General features: G+C 34.9%; 1 protein-coding gene across 2 annotated transcripts; it reads left to right on the plus strand.

Moving 5' to 3' along the window:
• The first annotated feature begins 713 nt into the window (after positions 1-713).
• SULT1E1 (sulfotransferase family 1E member 1) lies at positions 714-21,630 on the plus strand. Of its 2 annotated transcripts, none has more exons than XM_059159882.1 (9): positions 714-872; positions 1,023-1,095; positions 8,601-8,763; positions 11,198-11,323; positions 12,879-12,976; positions 13,533-13,659; positions 15,540-15,634; positions 16,764-16,944; positions 18,842-21,630. In XM_059159882.1, the coding sequence occupies exons 1-9, from the start codon at positions 841-843 to the stop codon at positions 18,952-18,954; spliced, it is 1,008 nt and encodes a 335-aa protein (XP_059015865.1). In that variant the 5' UTR covers positions 714-840; the 3' UTR covers positions 18,955-21,630. The 2 variants fall into 2 exon arrangements, with proteins under 2 accessions (XP_059015865.1, XP_059015871.1); XM_059159888.1 differs by having other exon boundaries at positions 796-872; positions 1,023-1,090.
• The last annotated feature ends 5,514 nt before the right edge of the window (positions 21,631-27,144 follow it).

Raw genomic sequence — 27,144 nt, forward strand, 5'->3', positions numbered from 1 at the left:
TCACTTGGAGGGTTGTTCAGCTCTGCAAGAGTCATAATAAACCTTTTAAAGAAGTGTCTTCTCATTATAATCAAGAGACAAATGAGAACTAATCTGTCCAATTAGTTAGTTCCAATGAGGTTTGGAACTAACTGGGTTAGAGGTATTGATTAGGGTAGAGAGATGGGAGCAAGGAAAAATTTCCTCAGCAGGTGCAGACCTGAAAAGAAGAAAAGGGAAGGATTCTTGGGCTCTACAAATCTTTAGGGTTTTGTTTTTCATATTCTCGTATCTAAATTACATTGGCGTCAAGGGTTAACATCACAGTAAATACCACACTATCCTGTTATGCATGTGACTGGGTGCAGAGATAGTGAGATTTTTAAATAATAATTCAAAGATGAGTGATGTCTATCTACATTCTTTCTTTAGCTGTCATCTGTTTTTGATTTTCAAGTCCGCTTCAGAGTTGAAAGTAGGAGGTGTTTCCCAATTGACTTGTTAGGACATAACCAGGTACTACAAAGTCTTCTTTGACATCCCTCAGGAAACTGAGCTATGTCTACTGACCCAGGGTCCTCACTGCCCTCCTGGTTTTCCCCTCCTTTTCTTCTCTCCTCTCGCTCCCCCAAGAAGTTTATTCTTTTGAAGGTCAACCTCATTTTATTATTCATCAGTGAATAAATAAAGAGCCTCCCCTTCCTCGCATATATTTTGCTCCAAACCCCTTCTCCATCATTTCCTGTTCACTTCCCCTCCCTCCCTCTCTCCAACCCACTGATTGCTATTGGCAAATTTAGGAATTTGATTATGAGCCAAGAATGAGAACTAACAGCAGAGGCTTTTCACATCCCTCTATGAATGAGCACGGCTCGGGCTACATCCATCCGCAGGTACGTATACATATTTCTGATCCTCGTCGCATCACGAACGCTAGAAAACCAAGCCCCACAAATTAATCTCCGCCTCCCTCTCGGGCATTGGGAATAAAAGCTCACCAGAAACATTTCAAATGCTTAAGTGGTTCTCATCTTTTTTGGCAGCCTAAAACCTGAGTGGAGATCGAAGAAAACTAAATTGGATCACCCAGTTTTTTTCCCAGGATCATCAGGTCAGGTTGTATTTTTACTATTGTTACTGATGTTAATATTTAGATTTTTAGATATAGAAAATTTAGATGCAAAGGATACATCACAAAGCTGTTAGAAAAAGAAACACAGAGAGAATAAAGTCTTTATTAATACTTCAGTTACTTAATAATGTAAAACATTTCGAAGTCTTTTTAAATCACTTGTCACTAAAAATAAATCTTGCATTATATAGTGCTTTGGTGTTTAAAGAATTTTAACATAAAACTATGGTATCGTAGTGACTCTGCAAGTTCTGCATGCTGGACATGTCCTCCATTTCACTAAGGAGGAAACAGAACAAGCAGGGTAGAAATAGTTAAAGTGGAGACTGACTTCCAGTGTGGTGATCAGTTCTGTGAAGTGTGACAGAAGTAGTTGAATGCCACCATGGGCCTTTATGTATATTACTGTTACTTTTAAATGAGAATATAGCAGAAATCCAAGTCCTTGGTCCATCATAGGTAGATTATTGGCAAAACAGTAGCTATTTTATCTAGGAGTCCTTAATAGAAATGAGAGAGAGCAGAGACATTCGATTTGGCAATTAAATTTAAGAAGTGTTTTTGAACATCTGCTTTGTGACATAGTATGGGTCCTGGATGTTCACTGCTTTCAACAAATTTTCCCAAATCTGAGTAAGCAGAAGACAGTGGGGACTAAACAAGCTCCATTCATCTGCACTCACCCTGTGTCTCTGACCCTTAACACTACATCTGGAAACGAGGTAGCTGCCCACACACCTAATAACTGCTGGATGAGAGGCAGATTAGGGGCTAGAGGAGGGGAAGATAGAGAAAAGGAGAAAGAAATAAAGAGGAAAAAGAAAAAATCTTTCTGAATTTTATTGAATTTATAAAGCACAGTTCTAATGATTTTTCTTGGTTGGTGTTTCTAGACAACAGTAACCTTTACGCTCGGAAAATAAAATTGACAATTTCCAACTGAAATACATCTTTTGAGAAAGAAGAGAGTAGCTAGAGAGCAAGTCCATACATTGTGATAGGAGATAACTTACTAAGAGAAGTTAATAAGAAAAGAGATTTTATTATATGCCATTCAGCTTAACTCTGAGAAAAATATTGACCATGAAGGGGTAAGCAGAAGCCAGCCAACTGCTGAGTGATAAAATCGGTTACTCCCAGTTGACTGTAAGCCAATATTTGCAAACTTGGCAGAACACCAAGAAAGTTGTTCACATGAATAAACAAATCAATAGGCTGTGCAAGTAACATCTGTTATACACATTTCTTCTAGTGAAAGATTTCTGTTTCTGAGAGCAAGAAAGGTTTAGGGAACAAGATGATTTATTTTATTATTTTATTATATTTATTTTATTTTTATATATTTTTAAAAATTTATTTGAGAAAGAGAGAGAGAGAGACCATGAGAAGGGGGAAGGGGTAGAGGGAGAGGGACAAGGATACTCCTCTCTGAGCAGGAAACTGGAAGCAGGACTCCTTCCCAGGACCCTAAGATCATGACCTAAGCCTAAGGCAGATGCTTAACCGACTGAGCCACCCAGGCTCCCAACAAGCTGATTTATTAACAAGGCTAATTTTTCATCAAAATCTCGTAATTTTGGTGAGATGACATCTAACTTACCTGAGAGGGAGGTCTTCAAAGAGTTGAGTCTGCTATTAGGGACTGGGATTTTTTTAACTTTTAGTAACAACATGCAGGACTAGTGTTGTTCCATGTTTCCAAAACACATGCTAAGCCATTCTTTAGTCAAAAACAAATGAAAAACTCTCTTCCATTGGGTCTGTCTTCTGGTGGGTAATCTGAGGTCAAATGAAATAAATATATTGGGTTGTCCCAAAGAACTTAAGAGAAGCAAACAAATAGAAGTCATGTGTTGTAAAAATCATATTAGATATTAACAGATTTTACCCTCTCCAGTGAGAAAACAGGTTATTTATTATCAGTTTCTCCAGGTAATTTTGTATTTATGAAATATAGTCTTGGGAATTTTTAAAAAGATTTAAATTATTTATTTGGCAGAGAGAGACACAGCGAGAGAGGCAGCACAAGCAGGGGATGGTGGGAGGGGGGAGAGGAAGGCTTCCTGCCAAGCAGGGAGCCCCATGGAGGGCTGGAGCCTGCTGCGGGTCTCAATCCTAGGACTCTGGGATCATGACCTGAGCTGAAGGCAGATGCTCAATGACTGAGCCACCCAGGTGCCCTTATTTTTGGGAATTGTAACAACATATATTTCCTCTGCTTTTAGAGGAGATCTTACCGCGTTATGCGTACTATTTCTAACTGAGAGAGCCCAAAGTGTCTGGCTCATTATCCTGAGCATGCTATGAAGGTGACACATTATGTCAGCTTTATTCAGTCAGAAAGCAAAGTTAGTCATGATTATAAAACAGTTTCAAGATTTCAAACTCAATGACATTTCACCATGAGATTAATGTGGCTTTTTACACAGCACATAGAGCAGACCATAAGATAAGCCAGACAACAAACAAGATAACACCTGGGTGGTTCAGTTGGTTGAGTGTCCAACTCTTGATTTCAGCTCAGGTCATGATTTCAGGGTTGTGAGATTGAGTTCTGTGTCGGGCTCCTCGCCGAGCATGGAGTCTGTTTGGGATTTTCTCTCTCCCTCTCCCTCTGTAGTCCCCTACCCAACTCGTTTCTCTCTCTCTCTTAAAAAAAACTAAAACTAAAACTAAAACCAAAACAAACAAACAAACAACAACAACAGAAGGGTGTAGGAAGTTAATGAACCAACCTGAAGTCAGTTTGTGGATACGCAGCTGAGATCAGGCCTTGGTCCAGTCTGGGTCAGTTCTCTGCACTTACTAATCATATTCAAACAATGAGGGTCTTGGTTCTGTTCAGAAAGCAAGTGGGCAGAACCTTGGGTGGTGGCTGCCTTTTTAAAGTGGTCAGACATAGATCACCTCTGAAGATTCTGACAGTTTGCTGCCAAAAATTTCCCCTTTTTAAAGAGATCTAACTGGTTAGGAGGCCCAGAAGACCTCTTCTGGTTCTGCTTGTTATCATTTGTGGGATGTCAACCAATTCTGGTCCTGGCATATCTCCTAGATGCAGTGCCTTAACTGCTTGCATCATTGCTTGACACAGCCCCCTGCTTGACATGAGAGACTCCATCTTGCTCTCTACACTCCTCCATATTACCATATGGATTCAGTATAGTAACAATATAAGCTCATAGTTATTAAGAATTTATAATGGGAATTTATAATTTCCATTCAGTGTTTCCGATAAGTATTATCATTTTTATCATCCTTAATTTGTAGATGAGAAAATGGAGCGTAGTTGACCTGAAGTAATTTTTCAAGATCTACAATTTCAAATAACAGAACTAGGATTTAAACATGGTGGTATACGTTAGGACCCACATTCTGAATAACTATATTCTATTCTCTGTTGTGTACACATCAATCTTCTAAACTAATAAGATTATATAAACTTATCATGTATATATGTTTCTCATTGTATGAGCACATTTAAATATTTAAGGAACCATACCAACCATAAGGCCAAAATTTGACACATTGATTATGTGAGCAATAAACTTCTATGCAACTGTATCAAAAGAGTTCGTTAAGATAGTTTAGGGGAGGTTGGGTGGCTCAGTTGGTTAATTGTCTGCTGTTGGCTCAGGTCATGATCCCAGGGACCTGGGGTCCAGCTGAGTATCAGGTTTCCTGCTCTCTTCTCCCTTGCCCACTTCCCTTACTTGTGAGCACTCTCACTCTCTCTCTGTCAAACACATTAACAAAATCTTAAAATAAAAAAGACAGTTTAAAGATTACTGACATATAAAACAGAAAAAGCACATATATCCTCAATATAAAATCAACAATAAATTACTAGCTATAAATCGGTTAAGAAAAAGCAACACTTTTTTTTAAAAAAGATTATTTATTTATTTATTTGACAGACAGAGATCACAAGTAGGCAGAGAGGCAGGCAGAGAGAGAGAGGAGGAAGCAGGCTCCTGGCTGAGCAGAGAGCCAGATGTGGGGCTCCATCCCAGGAACCTGGGATCATGACCTGAGCTGAAGGCAGAGGCTTTAACCCACTGAGGCTTTAACCCAGGTGCCCCAAAAGCAACACTCTCGATGGATAAAATAATAATAATAACAAATTTAATAATTAATCAAATTAAATTAATTAAATTAAACAATTCAATATATTTTATTTAAATAAAAAATTAAATACATTTAAATAAATTAAAATAAATAAAATAAAATAATAATAAAGTTATCAATTTAATAAAATTAAAATAATTAAAATAACCAATTAACTTATACAAGATGAAACATGAAAAATTATAAAATATCCCTGAAACACAATTTTAAAAACATATTTTTAATTATAAAAGATTACAACAAATAATTTCTAATACTGGTGAGGATATGAGAATACAGGCAATTGCACAGAGTATGCAAATTGGTATAATTTTAGCAATTAAAATATTTAATGATATTTTATATGTGCATATCTTTTATTTTTGCAATTTCATTATCACTGCAGAGGTAAGTGTGAAAATACATATGCTTAAAGACATTCATTATGGTGCTACTTATATCTAAAAAATGGGGAACAACAGAAATTTCCCTCAGTAAAGAATTGTGTTATCTATGTTACACCCATACTATGGACTGCCATGTGTCATTTATAAGAATGAAAACAGAATTTATGTATTAACAGAAAATTTTGTTCACACTTGAAAAAATAGAGTGCAAAAAGAATGTAAACTATAATACAAATTAAATTAGATATATAAGTATATAGGCTTTATATACATTTGAATATTTGGAAGCATAAATATAGTGCTATTAGGAGTGATTATATCTTCAGAGTAGAATAAAGAGGGCATTTTCATTGTATCTATGTTGTTTAATTTGTTTTCACCAATCATGTGTCAAAAATAAGGATATTTATATATGCACATTTACATGTATGCATAACTGTGTGCATATTTGCCCTCCCTTCAGAAAGACAAAAACAGTTTATGTCTTCAAGGTCTGTTACAGGACAAACTTAATAGATAATGATGTCTGCTTTTTCATGTAATTTTATGACATATAAATAAGATTTTAAAATAAGACTTTTCAAATCTGGCACAAAGTAAGTGCCTAGTAAAGAATATTCATTCCTTTTCTTCTGGTGATTGTAGAAAGAAGAGATTTGTACTTTTCACAGAAAAGCCAGATGAAAGGCTACTCTCATATTCAGTCAACAGTTGGGAGAGGCTCTGAACAAGGATCATGAAGATAGGAATATGATTGATATGAGAGGGATTGAGTCTGTGGGACTTAGTGCCAGGTGCTGGTGATGGGGAGTTAGGAGGCAACATCTGAAAGTCTCTAGCTATAATGTGCAGCCTAGAAATATAGTGGGGAAAACATGATGGGAAAAAACCTTCAGAATAAGTTAATGGTCTAACCATTTGGTTTAATTTGTAGGATTTATTGTCCTAAAATTTGACACTAGTTATTTCTTGTGTTGGGATAGTCGATCTGTCACAGTAATTGAAATTTCATTTTCTTTTTATAATGCATCTCTCATGAACTGGGATTCTCTGTATTAAAGGAAGCATATTAAGTGACTAAAAGAACTACTACCTCCAGAAGGCTCTTATTATACTACAGGCTCTCTGAAAAAGACAATAAAAGTCATAGTTGTTACAAATAAGCATATAACTTACCAGGTGGCTTTTGGGCAAGGGTGATATTTGTGAAAGGGAGGTACATGAAAACAACCTCTAAAGTCCAAAGGAACCATAAAACCAAAGAAAAAGACCAACTTCAGCTTAACAAGAAATGGTTTTATTAAGGGGGCTTATGGACTGAAGTGTGTCTTGGGTCATGAAAGATGAGTAGATCTCTGCAACCCACCTCCCTTAAGACTTGCTTTTGTAGACCTAGAGGCTGGGAGTACTGCTAGGGAACCACCCAAGAGGAGAATGTTTAAGAATGTGTGTGTCTAAGAAGAAACCTCTTTGACTTCAACCATAGTAACTTCTTACTAGACACATCACCATAGGCAAGGGAAACAAAGCAAAAATGAGCCCTTGGGACTTCATCAGGATAAAATCTTCTGCACAGCAAGGAAAAATAATCAACTAAAGTAAACGGCAGCCTACATAATGGGCTGATAAATGACATATCTGATAAGGGTTAGTATCCAAAATTCACAAAGAACTTATCAAGCTTAACACCCCTCAAAACAGGTAACCCAGTTAAGAAAGTAGCAGAAGACACTTAAAAAAAAAAAGACATCTTCATGGCTAATAGACACATGAACAGATGTTCAAGATCTCTTAGGGAAATACAAATCAAAACCATGATGAAGGATGCTTGGGTGGCTCAGTTGGTTAAGTGTCTGTTTTGGTTGAGGTAATGATCCCAGGGTCCTGGGATGGAGTCCTGCATTAGGGGCATTTGAATTTTTTCATTAATGAAACATTCAAGAACTAAGGAAGCTATGACTTTGAGATCGTGCAGTGGCTATCAAATGTGACTATCCATCTTTTCATGTTATTTGATGTTTACATGATTAATCACCATGATTATTTGCCAAAATACTGTTGTATTTTTTAAATCTCTTAGTCTTTTCATATACTCCATCAATTTTGATAAAGAAATGGAAGGCTCTGTTTTTATTCATCATGGAGTTTGCTATGCATAATTATAATATAAATTTTTAAAAAGATTTTATTTATTTATTAGAGAGAGAGAGAGAGCATGAGTAGGGGGAGGGGAGAGGGAGAGCGAGAAGCTGGCTCTCTGCTGAGCAGGCAGCCTCATACAGACTGGATCCCAGGACCCTAGGATCATGACCTGAGTGGAAGGCAAACACTTAACAGAATGAACTACCCAGGTGCCCCTAGTGGTGTTTTTTGGGGTTCATGGAAGAAAGTACAATACAATTGTTAAAAATCTTAGAGATTATCCAAGGGTGCCTGGGTGGCTCAGATTTTAAAATCCTTTAAAAAATTAACATAATACAAGCACTTCACATTATTTTTTACATAGGTTTATTTTGGGGGGGGTGGATTGATTTATTTATTTTAAAGAGAGAAAAGAGAGAGGCCGGGAAGGAGAGGGGTAGAGGGAGAAAGAATCCCAAGCAGACTCTGTACTTCATGCAGAGCACAATATGGGGCTTGTTCCAATGATCCCAATATCATAACCTGAACTGAAACCAAGAGTCAGACACTTAACAGACTGAGCCACCCAGGTGCCCCCATTTTTTATGTAGTTTTAAACACTTTATAGTGCCTTGTATTTTCTTACTCTTTTATATTGTTAGACTTACCTTCTGAATGGGATTAGAGATTCTTAAAGCACCAAGAGTATGCTATATACTTCTTAAACATGCCTTTACTCCATATACTCAATAGCTAAGAAATGCTAGAAACTCAAGAGAACCTCAAGATACAGAGCTATTATTAATTTTTAAACATTTTAAGTACATATAAGTGGAAAATATACATTTTTCTTTCAGTGCATGACCCTTAGGATGGATTCTTCCAAATCTGACTATGATGAATACTTTGGCAAAGTCCACGGAATTCTAATGTATAAAGACTTTGTAGAATATTGGGATGATGTGGATACATTCCAGGCAAGACCAGATGACATTGTCATTGCCACATATCCCAAATCTGGTAAGTTTCCTTATTATCTCAGTGCTGTTCTCTCTTCATCTAGAAATGACAAACCCACCTTGAATGGTGAATATTAAGCTGTTCACTTCTTCCACACTGATTCTTCATATTAAAGACAGACATAGTAGTTTTGGTATAGACACAGAAAAAGTGGATATTATAGCTCTGTTCTAAGAGCACATTCTGTACGTGTGACTTGAGCAGCACAGATTCCATGTACCTTTAGAAAATTATTAATATAAATGCATGAATATAGAACCATATTGTCATTTTGTATAAACAAAGTACAAACAAATTTTTCAGACTTAAAAAATTATTTTTTCAGCTAACTAGCTCTCCTTAAGTTTGCCTCCAGACTCCTTTTTTAAGTAACATATTTTTTCCCGAGATTAGCTCAACTTAATCATAGTTCGGGGATCTCACAACCACAGATCTTTAGAAATTAGAAAGATCTGATCGAGACTTCACTATTTGGTTGATTCATTTAACACTTTTATATGTGTTAAATATATTGTTATCTTACTGAAGGAATTCTCCCAAAACAGAGTTCTCATAATCTTGCTCTCTTGCTTGATTAATTCCAGAACTTCTAAAAAACTCGATCTCTAATATGAACTCCAAGGCATTTTACGCTTGCATCTGCTTGCTTCTGCAGGCTCCTTCCCACCCATTTCTTCTTCCCTTTAGGCTTTATAATGTATTTCCAATTCTTTTCTTCCTCACTATACTCTTCTTAAGTATCTGACCTTGGTGGGGGGTGGGAGGGAGATGGTTCTGCCTGCTAGGATCCTTTTCCCACAAAACTGGTGAACTAATGCCGATAACGTGTTAAGTCTAAGTTCCATTCTCATGTTGTCTTGAAGGCATTTCTTGTTAATACATCACAGCAGCAGAAGCACACGGAGTTAAATGTTCTTCCTTTGTAGCCCTTGAAATTCCTGTGCCCACCTGTGTTATAGCATCTTAAGAAAAAGAGAAGTTTTGTAATTATTGTGTACTGTTTCCAACTCTTAAACATGACTTTGAGCACTAGAAGGCAAGGATCAAGTCTATTTTTTTCTGTTTCCTCTGTACTGGGGCTTAGATTGAGACATCAGAAGTTAACAGTAAAGTCTGTGGTTGATGCATGCTCGAGTGCATCATCTATTATTCAAGTCTCTTTACTTTTTTTCAAAATTAACAATTTTATTTTCATGTAGTATTTGTAGATATCTAATAGACCGAAAATATATAAGGCTCCATAACACATGAAACACTAGCATAGTGACTACACCTTACTTAACTGTGTATTCTTAAAATTTAACATGACCAGCGTATTCTCGATATACCTGTGTTGAAAAGAATGAATGGATGAATGACACCTTCCTATGAACATTATCTCTCCTGAAGTACAAACCCTCTATTCTCATTGACCTGCCTCTTCACCATTTCTTTGCATGTTTTTCCCATTTCTGTTTTTTCAGTTGTTCATTCAGCAAATTTTTATTGAGGTTCTGCTATGTTTCAAGGGTGCTATTAGCCACTGGAGATACAATGGTGAATACAACACATCAAATCCCTGCCTTCTCAGTGTGTATAACCCAGAGGGGAATATAAATAAATAAGTGGCAGATATGATATAGTATGAAAATGTCGTGGATGAAGGAGCTCCATTAGGGTATTGTGAGAACATATAGCAGGAGTACTTTGCTTGGGGCAGTCCAGAGGCTTCTTAGGGTAAACAAAGCAAAGATGTGAGAGATTTAGCTCCTAGAAGATTGTTCCAGGCTCCAGGAATAGCACGTACATGATGTGGGAGCCTCCGAGCACACGCTTGCTCTCTGGATTCTCCAACTTGTTCAGTTCTTCTTTCTTGCTCATCTGTGTTTAGTCCATCCTTCAAAACTTACCTGAAAGCTTTCCTCATCCCTACTTGAATACTCATCTTTTCTTTCTTTAAATTAAACTCAGGATTCAATTGTGCATTATTTTCACTTGTATGACTCAGTCAGCTTAAATATATTTATTGTTAATGTGTCCTAGATGCCAGGAACTGTATCTTATTCCTCTTTGTTTTTCTTGATAATGTCTAATTAAATGCAATGCTTTCTATGTAGTAAGAATTCAATAATGCAAGTCTTCTAACTTTTTAGATGTAAAAATTTAAATCCTAAACTCTTACCAGCTTGCACAATGTCCCAATTCACTGTGAACAAATTTGGACTCCTACCATAGGTGTGTCTTACTACAATATTCATCTTCATCTATTGAGGTTATTTTGAGGTCTTGTAAGATTAAGTATGAGAAGAAATGTTTGTTGAGTTCTAAAGTTATTCTGACATCTTTCAAATTATATTGCATTAGGACACTTCTGCTTTATCCAGCTATAAATACACTACTTGCATTGGCAACCTGAATGGTTGGTGAAACACTGAGATTTGTCTAATTTTTACAGGTACAACCTGGGTTAGTGAAATTGTGTACATGATCTACAAAGAGGGCGATGTGGAAAAATGCAAAGCAGATGCCATTTTTAATCGAATACCTTATTTGGAATGCAGAAAAGAAGATGTAATGAATGGTAATGTTTAAGTAGATTTTTTAAGTTTAGATTTTAAAAACTATGTACATATATTCTAAAGTGTGGATATAGACAGTGCAAGGAAAGAGACTGTAAACAAAAGTGGCAATTAGTATTGTGTCTTCTCCATGAAAAACATGTAAATTTAAATTTAAATCTTGACAGAGTTTACATTATAACATTCAGCTGAAATAGATTGAATAAGTATAGCTCTTATATGTCTTCATATGAGAGCCTAGTAATATTTAAGCATTTGTCCCTATATGGGATGAATGTGATAATACATTAAAAACTAGAAAAATATCCATAAATTTTCAAGGATATATCTAAAAGGATATTCATCACAGATTCTTTTAATATTGTGAAAAATTAGAAACAATGTGTTGGTCACTAAAAGAATAAAGTGACATAATAACTCTATGATATCATTAAAATTTTAGGATGTCATGTTTCTTCACATTGCAGTTTCAGTATACTATATTGAGGAAAAAATCGATTAGGAGGTATTAAAAATTCTGTCTACATGTGTGGTATTTAGATGGCTCTGAGTCTAGTCATATGGATTCACAGTTGACCCCTGAACAAGGGGTGAGGATGATCACCCCTCACACAATAAAAAATCTGCATATAACTTCTGACCCCACCCAAATTTAACTACTAATAGTATACTATTATATTGGAAGCATTAGCAATAGCATAAGCAGTTGTTAACACATATTTTGTATGTTATATATGTATTACATACTGTACTCTTACAATAAAATAAGCTGGAGGAAAGCCAATGTTATTAAGAAAATTATAAGAGGTGCCTGGGTGGCTCAGTTGGTTAAATGTCTGCTTCAGCTCAGAGTCCTGGGATTGAGTCCCAGGTCAGTCTCGCTGCTCAGTGGGGAGTCTGCTTCTACCTCTTCCTCTCTCTGCTGCTCCCCCTGTTTGTGGTATTTCTCTCACATAAAAAAAGTAAAATCTTTAAAAAAAAGAGAAATTATATATTGTACTATATATATAATATATAAGATATATAATGCAAAGTGTATTTATATGATATTATAAATTTATAAATATATTTTGTACAAATTTTTGGTACAGATATATGTATCTGTATGTATCAAATATATATATATTTGTACAAAGTGTATTTGTATATTTATATTTATATTATATTATAAATTTATACATATAAATATATATTTATGTAAATAAATATAAATTTATATAAAGTGTATAAACACAAATTTTATATTTATAGTACTGCAAAAAATCCACATATAAGTGGACCTGTGTAGTTCAAGCACATGTTCAATGTGGAATGTTAATAATGATTGTGTTAGTATCTTACCAAAATGTTAAAGATTTTTCCCAAATGGTGAAATTTTACTTTATCTTATTTTTCTTTATAATATCCTCTACCTAAACTTCTGTCATGGTATGTACTATTATTATTATGAATATACTTAGAATCTTAAAGTTACTTTTATTTTTTAAATGTCTATAAAATTCATATAAATATTTCTAATTTTTAAAGTTATATAACCTTTAACTTTTTAAAAATCAGGAGTAAAACAATTAAAACAGATGGCATCTCCTAGAATAGTGAAGACTCATCTGCCAGCTGACCTTCTTCCAGCCTCATTTTGGGAAAAGAACTGTAAGGTAAGCAGAATCAAATATTCTTAGAACTTCACATTTGTTTATTTGTTCTTTTTTGGAATCTACGGACATTTAATAAATTAAATGTCTATTAAGGTCAATATAGTCAGAGAAACTTTTTATTTCCCCAGATGGGGATAGAAGAAGGCTTCCTGATTGCTATGCCTGATCGGTGCTTCTTCTGTATGTAATATGGAAACTCAAAAATATTGGTGAAGATTATATTTTTACTGAGATAAGTGTGCATTTAAGTAAACCCTTGGTAAACATGTTTTCTCTCTAAGATTGGATGAAATTTATGACATTAAAATAAGTTATTATATGTGAAAATGGCATGAAAAATGTAAAGGGAGAACTAGCCCTGAACAACTGTACAAAAGATGCTATCATTTCAGGTTACTGAAGAATTTTTCTTCTATGTAATTTCATATATCTTATCCACTTTCTACAATGACTGTGTATTATATTTGTAGTTGAAAACATAAATGTTTTCTTTTTACATCTTGATGAGACTATGTTTGAAAAAAAATGATTTCATATATTATTTCACCTTTTTTAGATGATCTATCTTTGCCGGAATGCCAAAGATGTGGCTGTTTCTTATTATTATTTCTTTCGAATGGTATCTGCTCATCCAGATCCTGGATCTTTCCAAGAGTTTGTGGAAAAATTCATGGAAGGACAAGGTAAGAGGAGCTTCTTTACTCTCAACTTCTTCAAGGTAAATAATACAAGACAAATGACATCTCTGAGCAAAAATTTTTGTTGTCTTGTTATGGTCTGTTATCTTCTCTGATCCTTAAATAAAACACAGAAATACCAGAAGACTCTGAACTCTGAAGCAAGCATAGGGTTTCCAGATGTGTGTGGCAAATTGAAGAATTTGGACATTCCAGTTCAGTGCCTAAAAATAAATATATAAAAGTGTGTTTGGAGGTTGGATATAACAGATTTTCTGCTCTACGACTGAGATTCAGTGTCCAATTTTCTCTCATTTCTTTTTATTAGAAAAGTATTTCACAGTGTTACAATTCTACTGAATAAAGGGCAAGGAAATAGAAAAAAGAGAATGCCCATTTGTTTCCAAGGAAATTTCAAGTATTTTGTGGGGTCAGAATTCATAAAGGAGTTTGAATATCTACAAAGTTCTTATTCTTTCCACCAGGGTACAGTCTGAATGATTCAGCTAGATTTCTCCGGACCATACAAGGGTTACTTGAGCTGAAATTCTGGGAAATTTTACCTTTTTCTTTAACTTCAGACTACAGCAACTATCTAAAGTTGTGGAAGAAAGAGTTCAGCAGAGTCTAGTATTATCTAAAGAAGTATTATCATTCTGATCCTGTAATAATAATTGCAAGAATAACAATAATAATATCATCTTTATATTCATAGATGATAATATTGGCTTAATAAAACTAGAACACATATCCTTTATGTTTTTTACATTTTGGGAAAAAATTATGCTAAAGCATCATGAATTAAACAAATGCCACAAGATCATCAAAATCCCCATTGTAAGGCGGAGAAAGGCAGTATTACTCTTCCGCAAAATGGATGACTGAGGCACTATAAATATCATTGTGTGACTTTTTCTTTTAGGAGCAATTGTGAATAAAGTCAAAGAACAGAAATGGTAGGCAATGACAACGCAAAGCAGAATACTTTGACTCAGACAACATTATATTATTCTGTCAGCTTTTTATTGGGTAAAACATTGAGATATGCATGAGACAAGATAAGGGAAGAGGGAGTTAGACAGACAGCATTTCATGTTGTATCATATCATCTTGAAAATCTTCTAACTTTTTTGAAATGAGAATATCACTAAGGCTTCCTAACAAAACACCCCTGCTATATAAACTGCAAGTAGTGTAATAAGAAATTATATAACTACTGGCTTTAGTTGCCAAAGACAGTTTGTAAATGGTAAATTTGAGACCTAGACTGAATTCAGATTATAAGATCATTAATAGTTCCCACTCCACTCTCCTCACTGACGGCTTGATTTTACACACATACACACACACACACTTCAAAAATCCTCTTATAAGCTCTGAATCAAGTTAGTGGGAGGGGAATTTCCTTTACTTTTTCTGTGTCATTGTCATAATGATGAAAGTTTAGAATATGTTTTTTTACACAAATTACTCAATATACTTTGCCTCTCTTGCTGTAGAGAAATTTGCTTAAGATGTGTGACAACGGGGCACCTGAGTGGCTCAGTTGGTTAAGCATCTGCCTTCAGCTCAGGTCATGATCTCAGGGTCCTAAGACCAGGTCCTGCATCACCTCCCTGCTTAGTGGGGAGTCTGCTTCTCCCTCTCCATCAGGCTCTCCTCCCGCTGGCACTCTCTCTTTCTCTCTCTATAGTGCTCACTCTCCCTCTCTCTCTCAAATAAATAAATAAATTCTTAAAAAAAAAAAAGATATGTGACTGATCTCTTGTTTTCATTCCATGATAATTCACTTATATTTATTTGTTGCGACTGTTGTTTGAATACCCATTTTCAAGCTGTATAAAGATGATACTATGCTCTTACATTGTTTTTATCTCTAACTTTAGTGCCATATGGCTCCTGGTATAAACATGCAAATTCTTGGTGGGAAAAGAGAAATAATCCACAAGTGCTATTTCTTTTCTATGAAGACATGAAGGAGGTGAGAAATTGAAAACATATGGGATATTGTACACCTGAGACTAATATAACACTTTATGTTATTAAAATAAATACTTTAGAAAAAGAAAACATATGGGCAACTTAGTAATTTCTAAAATATTAGCATTTGACAACAATGTAGTTACAAAAATCTGTCTTTAAATAGATGATGCAGCTACCTCCCAAAATCATAATAATCCAGATACTTTAGCACAGATTTGAAGCTAATAAATAGAACTCTTCTGTGAATGAATATGTTGAAACCCAAATCTCAAAAAATTACCAAAGAAAAAATTTGAAAGAACTTGAGTTCATAAAATAAAGAAAAACAACAAACAGACAAATAAATAGAATTATGAGAATAAAGACCTATCTGGGAATTTACAGGAGAGAAAATAGGGTCATCTCACTCAAAATGAAGTAGTCAAAGAAATCATGCCAAAGAAGGTGATACTTAAAGTTTGATAGGCAAGTTGTAATTTGCAGGACCGAGAATTTGATAACATTCTTTGTAAAGAGAACTATATGACAACATAAGCATTATAACTGGTATTGTGAATATTTGTATGAGTGGTTTATCTGGATAATAGGCTACACTATAGATATGACGTGTAGGGCTGAGGATGCTTGAGCTATGGTTCATATACAGCTGATGTTCCATGTTGGATATTTGAGTTTTTACACCTTTTCTTAATCTTTTTGGTTAGTTTGTTTCTTGGTATGTACACTAATAAATTAGAAGAAAAAAGTAAAACTATGTACATATTTTCAACCCCAAACTTAATCTTTCACAGGGGACTCTAGTCTTTAAGAGTATATATTCATACTCGTAGATAATAGTTATTGAGTATGTACTAAGCATCAAAGTCTACAATAAATATTTTATAAACACCATCTCATTTAGTATTACAACAATCTTTGAAACAACTTTTATGTCCCTTTTATGGATAAGGGAAATTATGCTTAGAGAAGTTGAAAAAATAATTCTCCAGGAAGTGTTTTTCTTCATTAAAAGTCTAATTCCAATACCAGTGGGGACAAAAGGGAAAGAATCTCTCTCTCTCTCTCAATCTAAATAGTAATGAATTTAACTTTAGTAATTTAGTCCTCAAAATATTTTCTCTTCCTAGGATATCCGAAAGGAGGTGATAAAAGTGATACAATTTCTGGGAAGACAGCCATCAGAGGAGCTTGTGGACAAGATTGTACAACACACTTCATTCCAGGAGATGAAGAACAATCCGTCTACCAATTATACAACACTACCAGATGAAGTCATGAACCAAAAAATTTCTCCCTTCATGAGAAAGGGTAAGAGAGTCATGTAATTTGCCTCGATGGCTCTACAAAGTCACAAGTTGAACTAGTTCTAGGCAAACACCTATTGAAGTCTATTCTTGCCTGTGGACCCAGCTAGTTTTCTTCAAAGCTGTTTCACATTTGAGCAATATTTTTCCTGAGTTACCAGTTCTGTAGTGAGATTAAAATGGTAGTGTTACTACTACTCCTATTGCTGCTGCTGCTGCTAAATTGCTACTATTTGCTGATTATTTACTCTATGGAGCATACTAAGAATTGTCAACAGCCACCCAAGCCTCACTATCAGCACTAATACCACACACTACTGTCATTTATAAAGCCTGTGTGCCTTAGTGTTACACCATGGATGTTATATAAATGTATATAACTTTAAAATTATTTTTCTCTTCAAACTCAAGTAAGAAACTCAAAAGAAAACATCTATAATGATCTCACCTTGAGTTGAGGAAAAAAGCCTAGAACAATTATCTTTTCCTTGACCGAGCGGCAAACATTTTTCAAAACTAAGTATCAAATACCCAAACTCATCAAGCTATACAAATATGTACAGTTCTTTGTAGATCAGTTAACCTCGTTAAAGCTGTGTGAAAAGATTGAGTCTCAAAGCACTTACTGCCAAATATAGCCTTGTTTGGCAAAATATCAAAATACAATGAGGTGACATTTTGTTGGGAGGAGGAATCATCTGAGGAGTGGTGATCAGTTAATAAATCCAAAGGCATGTAGAATATGTAGACTATTGGGACATCAGTCTACTAATATGTGAAGCAGAAACAAAATAGAAAAAATCTTGCCCTTTTAACTGAACTTTCAGTGACAGGGCCAGGAATTTTTAAGATGATAAGAATAACAAACCTGCTACTGCCAGCCCCAGAAAGCCCCCAAAAGCGAGTTAACATATGGATTATATTTTAATTGTCTAGTTCTCAGATGATCTCAGTCTTCTTTTTCATAAGATTCACATGTATTTTTAAGATGAATGGACTTAAAATAGTTGTCATGCTTGTAAAGGGCTGCTTAGTGCTATACCCTTAGACCCTACCTAATTCTGAAGACACATATTTTCTCTCTTTGGGGGTTATTTCACTGGGAAAGTTTAGAGCTCCTTTAACTAAGGGGGTAAGAAAACTACTAACTCAAGATACTCCTTCTGCTGGGGGAAGGTTGGATGTGTTGGAATTCGAAAGAAAAGGACCTGCCAGTCCTACAATAACACAATGTAGGAGATGCTGAGAAGCTTACCTGTCAGTGGCAGCAAAAATGGAATGGAAGAAATGGATATGAAGAGAGTCTGAATATGAGTATAAAATCAAATATTGTGGTTGAGGGACAACTTCCAAATTTATGCTATGGATACCTGGTGCTGCCATTAATCAGGTTATGGGAAAGTACACACGAAAAACCCACAATTGGTGGAGAAAAAAAATGGATTTAATTTTGAACTAGTTGAATCTGAGATACTCTTATGGAATCCAGGAGGCCACAGGCTATGGATACATAAGCCTGGATTTGAGTGTAAGTATAAAGATGATATTTAATATCTTGGAAGTGTGGCAAAACATAGATCTCATCTTAAGAACTCCAACATTTCAAGGGGAATTGGGGAAGAAAAATTAAATAAAGTAGCAAAAGAGGAAAGGGTCAGAAAAAGAAATTTGCCGGGTTTTGTTTATTTGTTAATAATCAGGACACATCTTTCTTTACAAGCTCAAATATATATATCTGTGTATACACACACACACTCACACACTATAGTATATATTTTATTTTTATAATTGAAGATTATAAGGATAAAATTTGATTAGGTGTTAATGAATGTATGAATATTAGAAAACATCATGATTCTGGCTGGAAAACATAATATTTACTGTTTTCTCTTTTGTTATAGGGATTGCAGGAGACTGGAAGAATCACTTTACGGTAGCTCTGAACGAGAAATTTGATATACATTATGAGCAGCAAATGAAGGGGTCTACACTGAAGTTAAGAACTGAGATCTAAGGAGGGTTTCTTAATATATCTGAGATTAAAGCTTTCTTTTCATCATTCTTCACTTTTTTCAAAGTTTAGCTTGGTAGAGGGGTGCCTGGATGGCTTAGTTGGTTAAGTGTCTGACTCTTGATTTTGGCTCAAGTTGTCATCTCAGGGTTGTCAGATCAAGCCCAACATCGAGGTCTGTGAAGAGTGTGGGACTTGCTTACGAGTCTCTCTCCTTCCTCTGCACCTCCCCAACTCGTGCTGGCTCTCTCTCTTAAAAAAAAAAAAAAATTAGATTGGTAAAGATGTCATATGAAAGGGGCGCCTGGATGGCTCAGTGGGTTAAAGCCTCTGTCTTCGGCTCAGGTCATGATCCCAGGGCCCCGGCTCTCTGCTCAGTGGGGAGTCTGCTTCCTTCTCTCTCTCTGCTTGCCTCTCTGCTTCCTGTGATCTCTGTCAGATAAAATAAATAAAATCTTAAAAAAAAAAAAGAAGTCATATGATGGATCATGATCAGATTCACATGATTATTGAGATATTCATATAAAAAGATTTTTTCCCCATTAGAATCTTTTTTCTTTCTTCTTCTTTTTTACAAATATTACACAAATCTATAATCTATAAGTTATTATAAATCTATGATCTATGTGTATGATGTAGGAACACACATACAGTTTGAATTGTCAGAGTCTCATTTAAAACAACAAGGCACAAACCATAAGTGACTCTTAATCTCACAAAACAAACTGAGGGTTGCTGGGGGGAGGGGGTTTGGGAGAAGGGGGTGGGATTATGGACATTGGGGAGGGTATGTGCTTTGGTGAGTGCTGTGAAGTGTGTAAACCTGGCGATTCACAGACCTGTACCCTTGGGGATAAAAATATATGTTTATAAAAAATAAAAAATTAAAATAAATAAATAAATAAAACAACAAAGCACGGGCACCTAGGTGGCTCAGTTGGTTAAAGCCTCTGCCTTGGGCTCGGGTCATGATCTCAGGGTCCTGGGATCGAGTCCTACATCGGGCTCTCTGCTCGGCAGGGAGCCTGCTTCTTCCCTCTCTCTCTGCCTGCCTCTCTGCCTACTTGTGATCCCTCTCTATCAAATAAGTAAATAAAATATTAAAAAAAAAATTTAAAACAACAAAGCATTCGAAATTATTTTTGTGATTACTTTTTTCCATTTAGTAGTACATTTAGTATATGAATATATTTATATACACATATATGCATAAATATGTATATTAATAATTCTGCATGGACTTTGAAGACCTTGGGAGAAAAACTAAAGAATAAATACATTTGGAAGCATAATTATACCTATTATTTCCTTCTTGATTTTCTTTCACTTTCTGCAAAATCACTTAGGAATCTACCTTAATCTAATACAAATTTTGGGCAGAACAGTCCTGATTTCCACTTGTATAAATAATTCTAATGAATTATTAGCTTGAATGTCTTCAGCTAATCCGAAACATTTATGTTGTAGAGGTCCTTCTGTCCAATATACAATGTATTGAATGAGAGCTCTTTAAACTAAAGTATTGAAAAATGTGATATTTGCCAGTAAAACAAAACAAAAACAAAAGTAAGAGAAGAATAATTATTATTTTCTATTTAAGCAATGTTGTTTTGGCTTATGTCTCCTATTTTTCTATATCTGATTGGTGATTTTCTTTCTATACTATGCTTATCATAACATTCAATGCTTCCTTTCTCTAAATCACAAACGTAGTGATCCGAAGGGGCACATGCACCCAAATGTTTATAGCAGCAATGTCTACAATAGCCAAACTATGGAAAGAACCTAGATGTCCATCAACAGATGAATGGATAAAGAAGATGTGGTATATATACACAATGGAATACTATGCAGCCATCAAAAGAAATGAAATCATGCCATTTGCGACAACATGGATGGAACTAGAGTGTATCATGCTTAATGAAATAAGTCAATTGGAGAAAGACAACTATCATATGATCTCCCTGATATGAGGAAGTGGAGATGCAACATGGGGGTTAAGTGGGTAGGAGAAGAATCAATGAAACAAGATGGGATTGGGAGGGAGACAAACCATAAGTGACTGTTAATCTCACAAAACAAACTGAGGGTTGCTGGAAGGAAGCGGGGTTGGGAGAAGGGGGGTGGGGTTATGGACATTGGGGAGGGTATGTACTGTGAAGTGTGTAAACCTGGCCATTCACAGACCTGTACCCCTGGGGATAAAAAATATATGTTTATTATTAAAAATATATAAAAAAAAGACACACAAGGTCATGAAAAATTCCCTATGTGCCTTTTGTAGAATATTGTATCTTTAATTAGCAAGCTAAAAAGCCAAATCTAGGGATAAATTGATATGATTTGTATTCTTACACCTTGGAGAAAAGTCTTGGGATTTCTCAGCACTCTGTTCAGTAATTATGATTTTTCAGATTAGAGTTATTTTTTAAAAATGTGTAACATAGTAATACATTATGCAAAAATTGGAAAGTCTCAAAAACAGTTAAGATTTGTTTGGGGTGGGATGAGAAGTAGAATTTCAAATTTTTAATTTTAAAACCCATTTTCTGATGATTTTTTTCATTTAACATTATAGTTTATAGTAACAGAAGCTTTTTAATTTTGTAGTTTGTAGAACTGACAGTGGCTGTTGCCTAATGTATAACTAAACAAGAATAAACCCATGTATCTCTCTGACTTTAGTTCTTTAGTAAACCAGTGTATTCCAAGTTGGCCTGACTGAAATTTAGATCAATCACATTTCCCAATAGCTTGTCCAGAAATCTTTGTGACTTTTTTGGAGAAAGAAAGAGACTAGGATCTAGTTTGAAATTCAGCTAGGAACTTCAAACCCTCTGAGATTTTTTTTGTCATCTTCCCTGAGCTGGGCTTCATGTCTGTGTGAGCTGGAGACAACTGAGCTTTGGATAGCATCATGTAACGGGGCCACAGGTGTAACCACTGTAACTTTGGTTCTGTGCATCCTGGAAAGTTAGAAATTTCTGGTTACCTTAGTGGTTAAGGTTTCCCAATACTTAAATCTCTAGAATGATGCCTTCAGGACAAGGCTAGATATTTAAAAGCACTAATGCTTGTTGACTGACTAACTGATTGGTACCATGTTAAGAACCAGAAAGTGCTTAGTAAGCATTTATTTATGACAGTTGTAACTGCACATAACTTGAACCATGGCATAGAGTTACTTTATGTGGCTAAAACACCTGAGAATTAAATCTGGGCAACAAAATAAATAAAATAGTACTAGATTAAAACCCACTGTATAAAATAAATATCCACAAATTCATGCTGATATAAATTAATTGAATAAATAGTTATGTGTGGGAACATATATAAATACCCCATACAGAAGAATTCTAGCTATGTATAACTCCCATTCCATCCCTTAAGTGTAGGATTCAATAATGACTTCAAAAGAGTATGGAACAAGGGTCAAGGCTAGAGTGGGGAGGGGAGAGTGACTTTACAGTGGAGAAACCTGGCAAATACCAGCTCAACTAGTTGATCAGGGTTAACATCTTCAATGATAAGACACATTCATAGAAAAAACCTCTGGCATATGATGAAAATGTCCCTAAACTTGCTGATCTTTCCCCCCAAAACTTATAGCCATTGTATAACCACAGAAAAAACATTAGATAGGGATGCCTGGATGGCTCAGTCGGTTAATCATCTGCCTTTGACTCAAGTCATGATCCCAGGGTTCTGGAATTGAGTCCCACATCAGGATCCCTGTTCAGTGGGGAACATGCTTCTCCCTCTGCCTGCTGCTCCCCCTGCTTATGCTCTCTCTTTCTCAACCCCTCTCTCTCTCTCTCTCTCTCTCTATGATGAATAAATAAGTAAAATCTTAAAAAAAATCAGTGATGCCTGGGTGGCTCAATGGATTAAGCCTCTGCCTTTGGCTCAGGTCATGATCTCAGGGTCCTGGGATCAAGCCCCACATTGGGCTCTCTGCTTGGCAGCAAGCCAACTTACCCCTCTGTCTCTGCCTGCCTCTCTGCCTACTTGTGGTCTCTCTCTCTCTCTCTGTCAAATAAATAAATAAAATCTTTAAAAAATAAAAAAACATTTTTTTGTAAAAATCAGATAAAGCCAAATTGAAGGAAGAACAATACAAAAATACCTGACCAAGGCTCCAGTTTTATCAAGATCATCAAGAACAGAGAAAATCTAAGAATCTTGTCATAGTTAAGAGGAGTCTAAAGATACATCATTCATAAATATAATGTGGTACCCTAGATGTGAATTCGACTAACATCTACAAAATTCTAATAAAGAATAGCCTTTAGCGAATAATAATGTATCAACTTCAATTCATTAATACGTAATGAATGTACCATTGAAGTATAAGAGGTTAATAATAGGGGGAAATGGATGCTGATTGTACAGAAATTCTTTGGAGTTCTTTCTTTCCTCAAATTTTTGTGTTTTGTTTTGTTTTGTTTTGTTTTTCTGTAAAAGTACAGATAGTAAATATTTCCAACTTGCAGACTGTATGGTCATCATTGCAACTATTTAACTCTGTCATTGTAGCTTGAAGGGAGACAGAGACAACACACACAAGTGAATAAGTGTGTCACTTTGCTAAAATAAAATTTATTTACAAAAACAAATGGAAATGCAGATTTGGTCTGAAGGCTGTAATTTGCCAGCCTCTCTAATTTTTTCTTTCTTCCATTTTTGGAAGTGTATAATCACTTTATTTTTTAGAAAGTCCAGGAATGCGCCAAATGGTATATTTTATCCATAACTTACTTGCTCTTTGTTGACTGTCTTTCAAAATATCTACATAATCACATTGCTAGAAACAAGTGTCTTTTAGCTTACATTAAATATACAAGTATATTAAGACAAGTGTTGGGAGTTAAAATCTTTATCTAGGGTTAATCTGTATCAAAATTAAAAAACACGTTTTTAAAAAATATGAGTACTGGAATTAGAAAAAGTACTTTAAGGATTTTTGTTATTTCTTTCAATTGCAAATAAAAAAATAACTTCTCCACCGTCAACAACAAAAATGTCTCTCCTTAAAATCTGAATTTTCTTTACTGCAGAAGAACAGTCCTTGGTATCTGAGTAATGCCAACCTCTCTACTTGTGCACTAAATTCTTCAACTGTCATCTAGTTTAGCAATTGTTATTTCTCTCTGTATCCTCATTATTTTCTCTTCTTGCATGATCAGTTCCCATCAGCAAAAATGTTGGAATATCTTACAATTTAAAACACAACAAATATTTGCATCAAACATCCTGCAGATAGTCCTACATTTTTCTGTTCTTTATGTCGGAAGCATTTGAGAATTGTCTATAACTACTGCATCCAGTTTTTCACTTTACCCTTCTCCGGTGTCTTTTTCTGAATGTTTCATTAAATTTCACTATGCATTCACAAATACAAAGAACATAGATATTCACACACACATGTGCATTTTTATAAATACATATACATTTATTTCTAAGTCTGACTATACTAATTATAAAAAAATACAAGTTTATATTAATACCTACAAATCTAAAACCTCAAGGGATTGTCTAGCCTTCTTATTTTCCAAAATTTTAAATTTGTTTCCACTATCTTTAATGTACTTATTTGTTTGCTCAGTTCCCCCAACCCTATGATCATCTTGGCCACCTTCTCTGACCTTCCCCCTACTTGACCCCTGGCCTCATTGCCACTTTCTCATTCTCCAAGCACACTTTTGCCTGCCAGACCCCAGTAGTTTCTTAGCCCTTAGCAATGCTTTCACTTTCAAGGGAAAGAAATAAAAAGAGGAATTTGCATACTTTTGTGGCCTAAAGTTTTTAGGACTCATTTAAAACACAGATTATATAAGCCTTCCTAATAATAATAATAATAATAGTAATAATAATAATAATTCTGTCTTGAATATTTGAAAGTTGCTAAGAGAGTACATCTTAAAAATTCTCATCCCAAGAAAGAATTTTGTATCTATGTATGGCAACAGATGTTAAGTAGATTTATTATGGTAATTTTTGCAATATATCCAAATATTGCATTATGTTGAAATTAATCTAATGTTATATGTCAATTTCATTTCAACTAAAAAAATTATCCCTTTAACATCTGGGGTAAAAAAAAAGCTGTCCTGTCATAAGTACACTTAGCTCTGTAGACAGACCCTCATGGCACATAAATGAGATCATCTGTCACTGACCAGAATGAAGCTGAGGCTTCTTGCCAACAATGATGCAAATCAAGCATCTTAAAATTGAATTCTTGAGTTCAAATTGAGCCTTTAGATTATTGGAGCACCCACATTTTGACTATAAACTTGTGAGAGCTCTAAGACCGAACCATCCTGCTAAATCATTTCTAGCTTCCTAACCTTCAGAAACTGTGCAAGATAATAAAGATAATAAATGTTTGTTGTTTTAAGCCACTGAATTTTAGGGTAATTTGTTACACTACAGTATGTAACAAACCCAGTATGGAACAGGATATTGCAAATACTAAGTGTATCTCTCCAGAAAATACTAATCGATTACAAAGAAAGAGAAATGGTAAAATTAAGATGTAATTATGGTAAAATGGTAAAATTAAGACTCAAGTTTGACCAAGGAACCAAGAATAACATTTTTTTTTTGTCTCTCTCTAACCCAAATCAAATTAAACTCCATGGAGACAGGAAAAAATTTGGAAAGATCACAAATATGTGGAAGTTAAAAACAGTTTACTAAAGAATGAATGGCTCAAACTGGAAATTAAAGAATAAATAACAAAAATAGAGAAGCACATGAAAATGAAAATATGCCAATCCAAAATCTTTGAGATGCAGAAAAAGAGGTCAAGGGAGGGAGGTGTATAGGAATATAGGCTTACCTCCCTGTATCCATGGAGTTTGTGTTATTCACTGATCAAAACAAAGGGCATAGAAAGGAGACTTATTCACTGTAGTATTCATGTGTATTTGATGAATGAATGAATGTCTATCCAGGTACATATGTATATCTGTTATCAGAAGAATTAAAAAAAATTCCTTACTGATTTACCAATGAAAATGCTATTTTTTTATTTATGTCAACTCATGAAACTGTTGAACATTAATTTTAATTGAATTACTTAGTAATTTTGTCCAACTCTCCAAATATCAAAACCAAAGTTGTCTCTAAAGTAAATCTAAAGATTTACTTATTTTTCTTTTTTTCCCAAGTCTTTATTTAAATTCCAGTTAGTTAATATATAGTATAATATTAGTTGCAGATGTAGAATATTGTGATTCATTATGTACATACCATAAACACCCAGTGCTCATCATAAGTGCGCATCTTAATCCTACTCACCAATTTAACCCACCTCCCCACCTACCTCTCCTCCTGTAACCCTCAGTTCGTTTTCTACAGTTAAGGGAAAGGGTTAGCCCCTTTCTCTTCCACTCCATGTTCACCTGTTTTGTTTCTTAAATTCCACATAGGAGCTAAATCATATGGTATTTGTCTTTCTCTGATTTATTTCACTTAACCTAATACTCACTAGCTCCATCCACATCACTGCAAATGGAAAGATTTCATTCTGTTTAATGGTTGTGTAATATCCCATCATTCATATATAGATAGATAGATAAATAGATAGATGATAGATAGATAGATAGATGATAGATATAGGTACAGATATAGATCACTTCTTCTTCTCCATTTGACTCTTTCCATAATTTGGCTATTATTGCTAATGCTGCTAGAAACATCGGGGTGCATGTATCCCTTCAAATCAGTACTTTGTATCCTTTGGATAAACATATAGTAGTGCAATTACTGGGTCATAAGGTAGTTCTATTTTTAACTTTTTGAGGAATCTCCATACTGTTTTCCAGAGTGGCTGCATCAGTTTGCATTCCCACCAACAGTGTAAGAACATTCTGACTGGTGTGAGATGATATCTCATTGTAGTTTTGATTTGTATTTCAGCCGAGTGATGTTGAGCATCTTTTCATGTGCCTTTTAGCCATCTGTATGTCTTCTTTGGAAAGATGTCTATTCATGTCTTCTGCCTAATTTTTAACTGGATTATTTGTTTTTGGGTGTTCCATTTTATATGTTCTTTATATATTTTGGATACTACCCTTTTATCAGATATGATTAAATTTCTTTGCTGATCGTGTCTTTTCAATTTTCTATTTCTTCCTGTTTCAGCTTTTGTAGTTTACATGTTTCTAGGAATTTATCCATTTCCTT

This window comes from Mustela lutreola, chromosome 1 (genome assembly GCF_030435805.1).
Source record: "Mustela lutreola isolate mMusLut2 chromosome 1, mMusLut2.pri, whole genome shotgun sequence".
In the NCBI taxonomy this organism is placed as follows: domain Eukaryota; kingdom Metazoa; phylum Chordata; class Mammalia; order Carnivora; family Mustelidae; genus Mustela; species Mustela lutreola.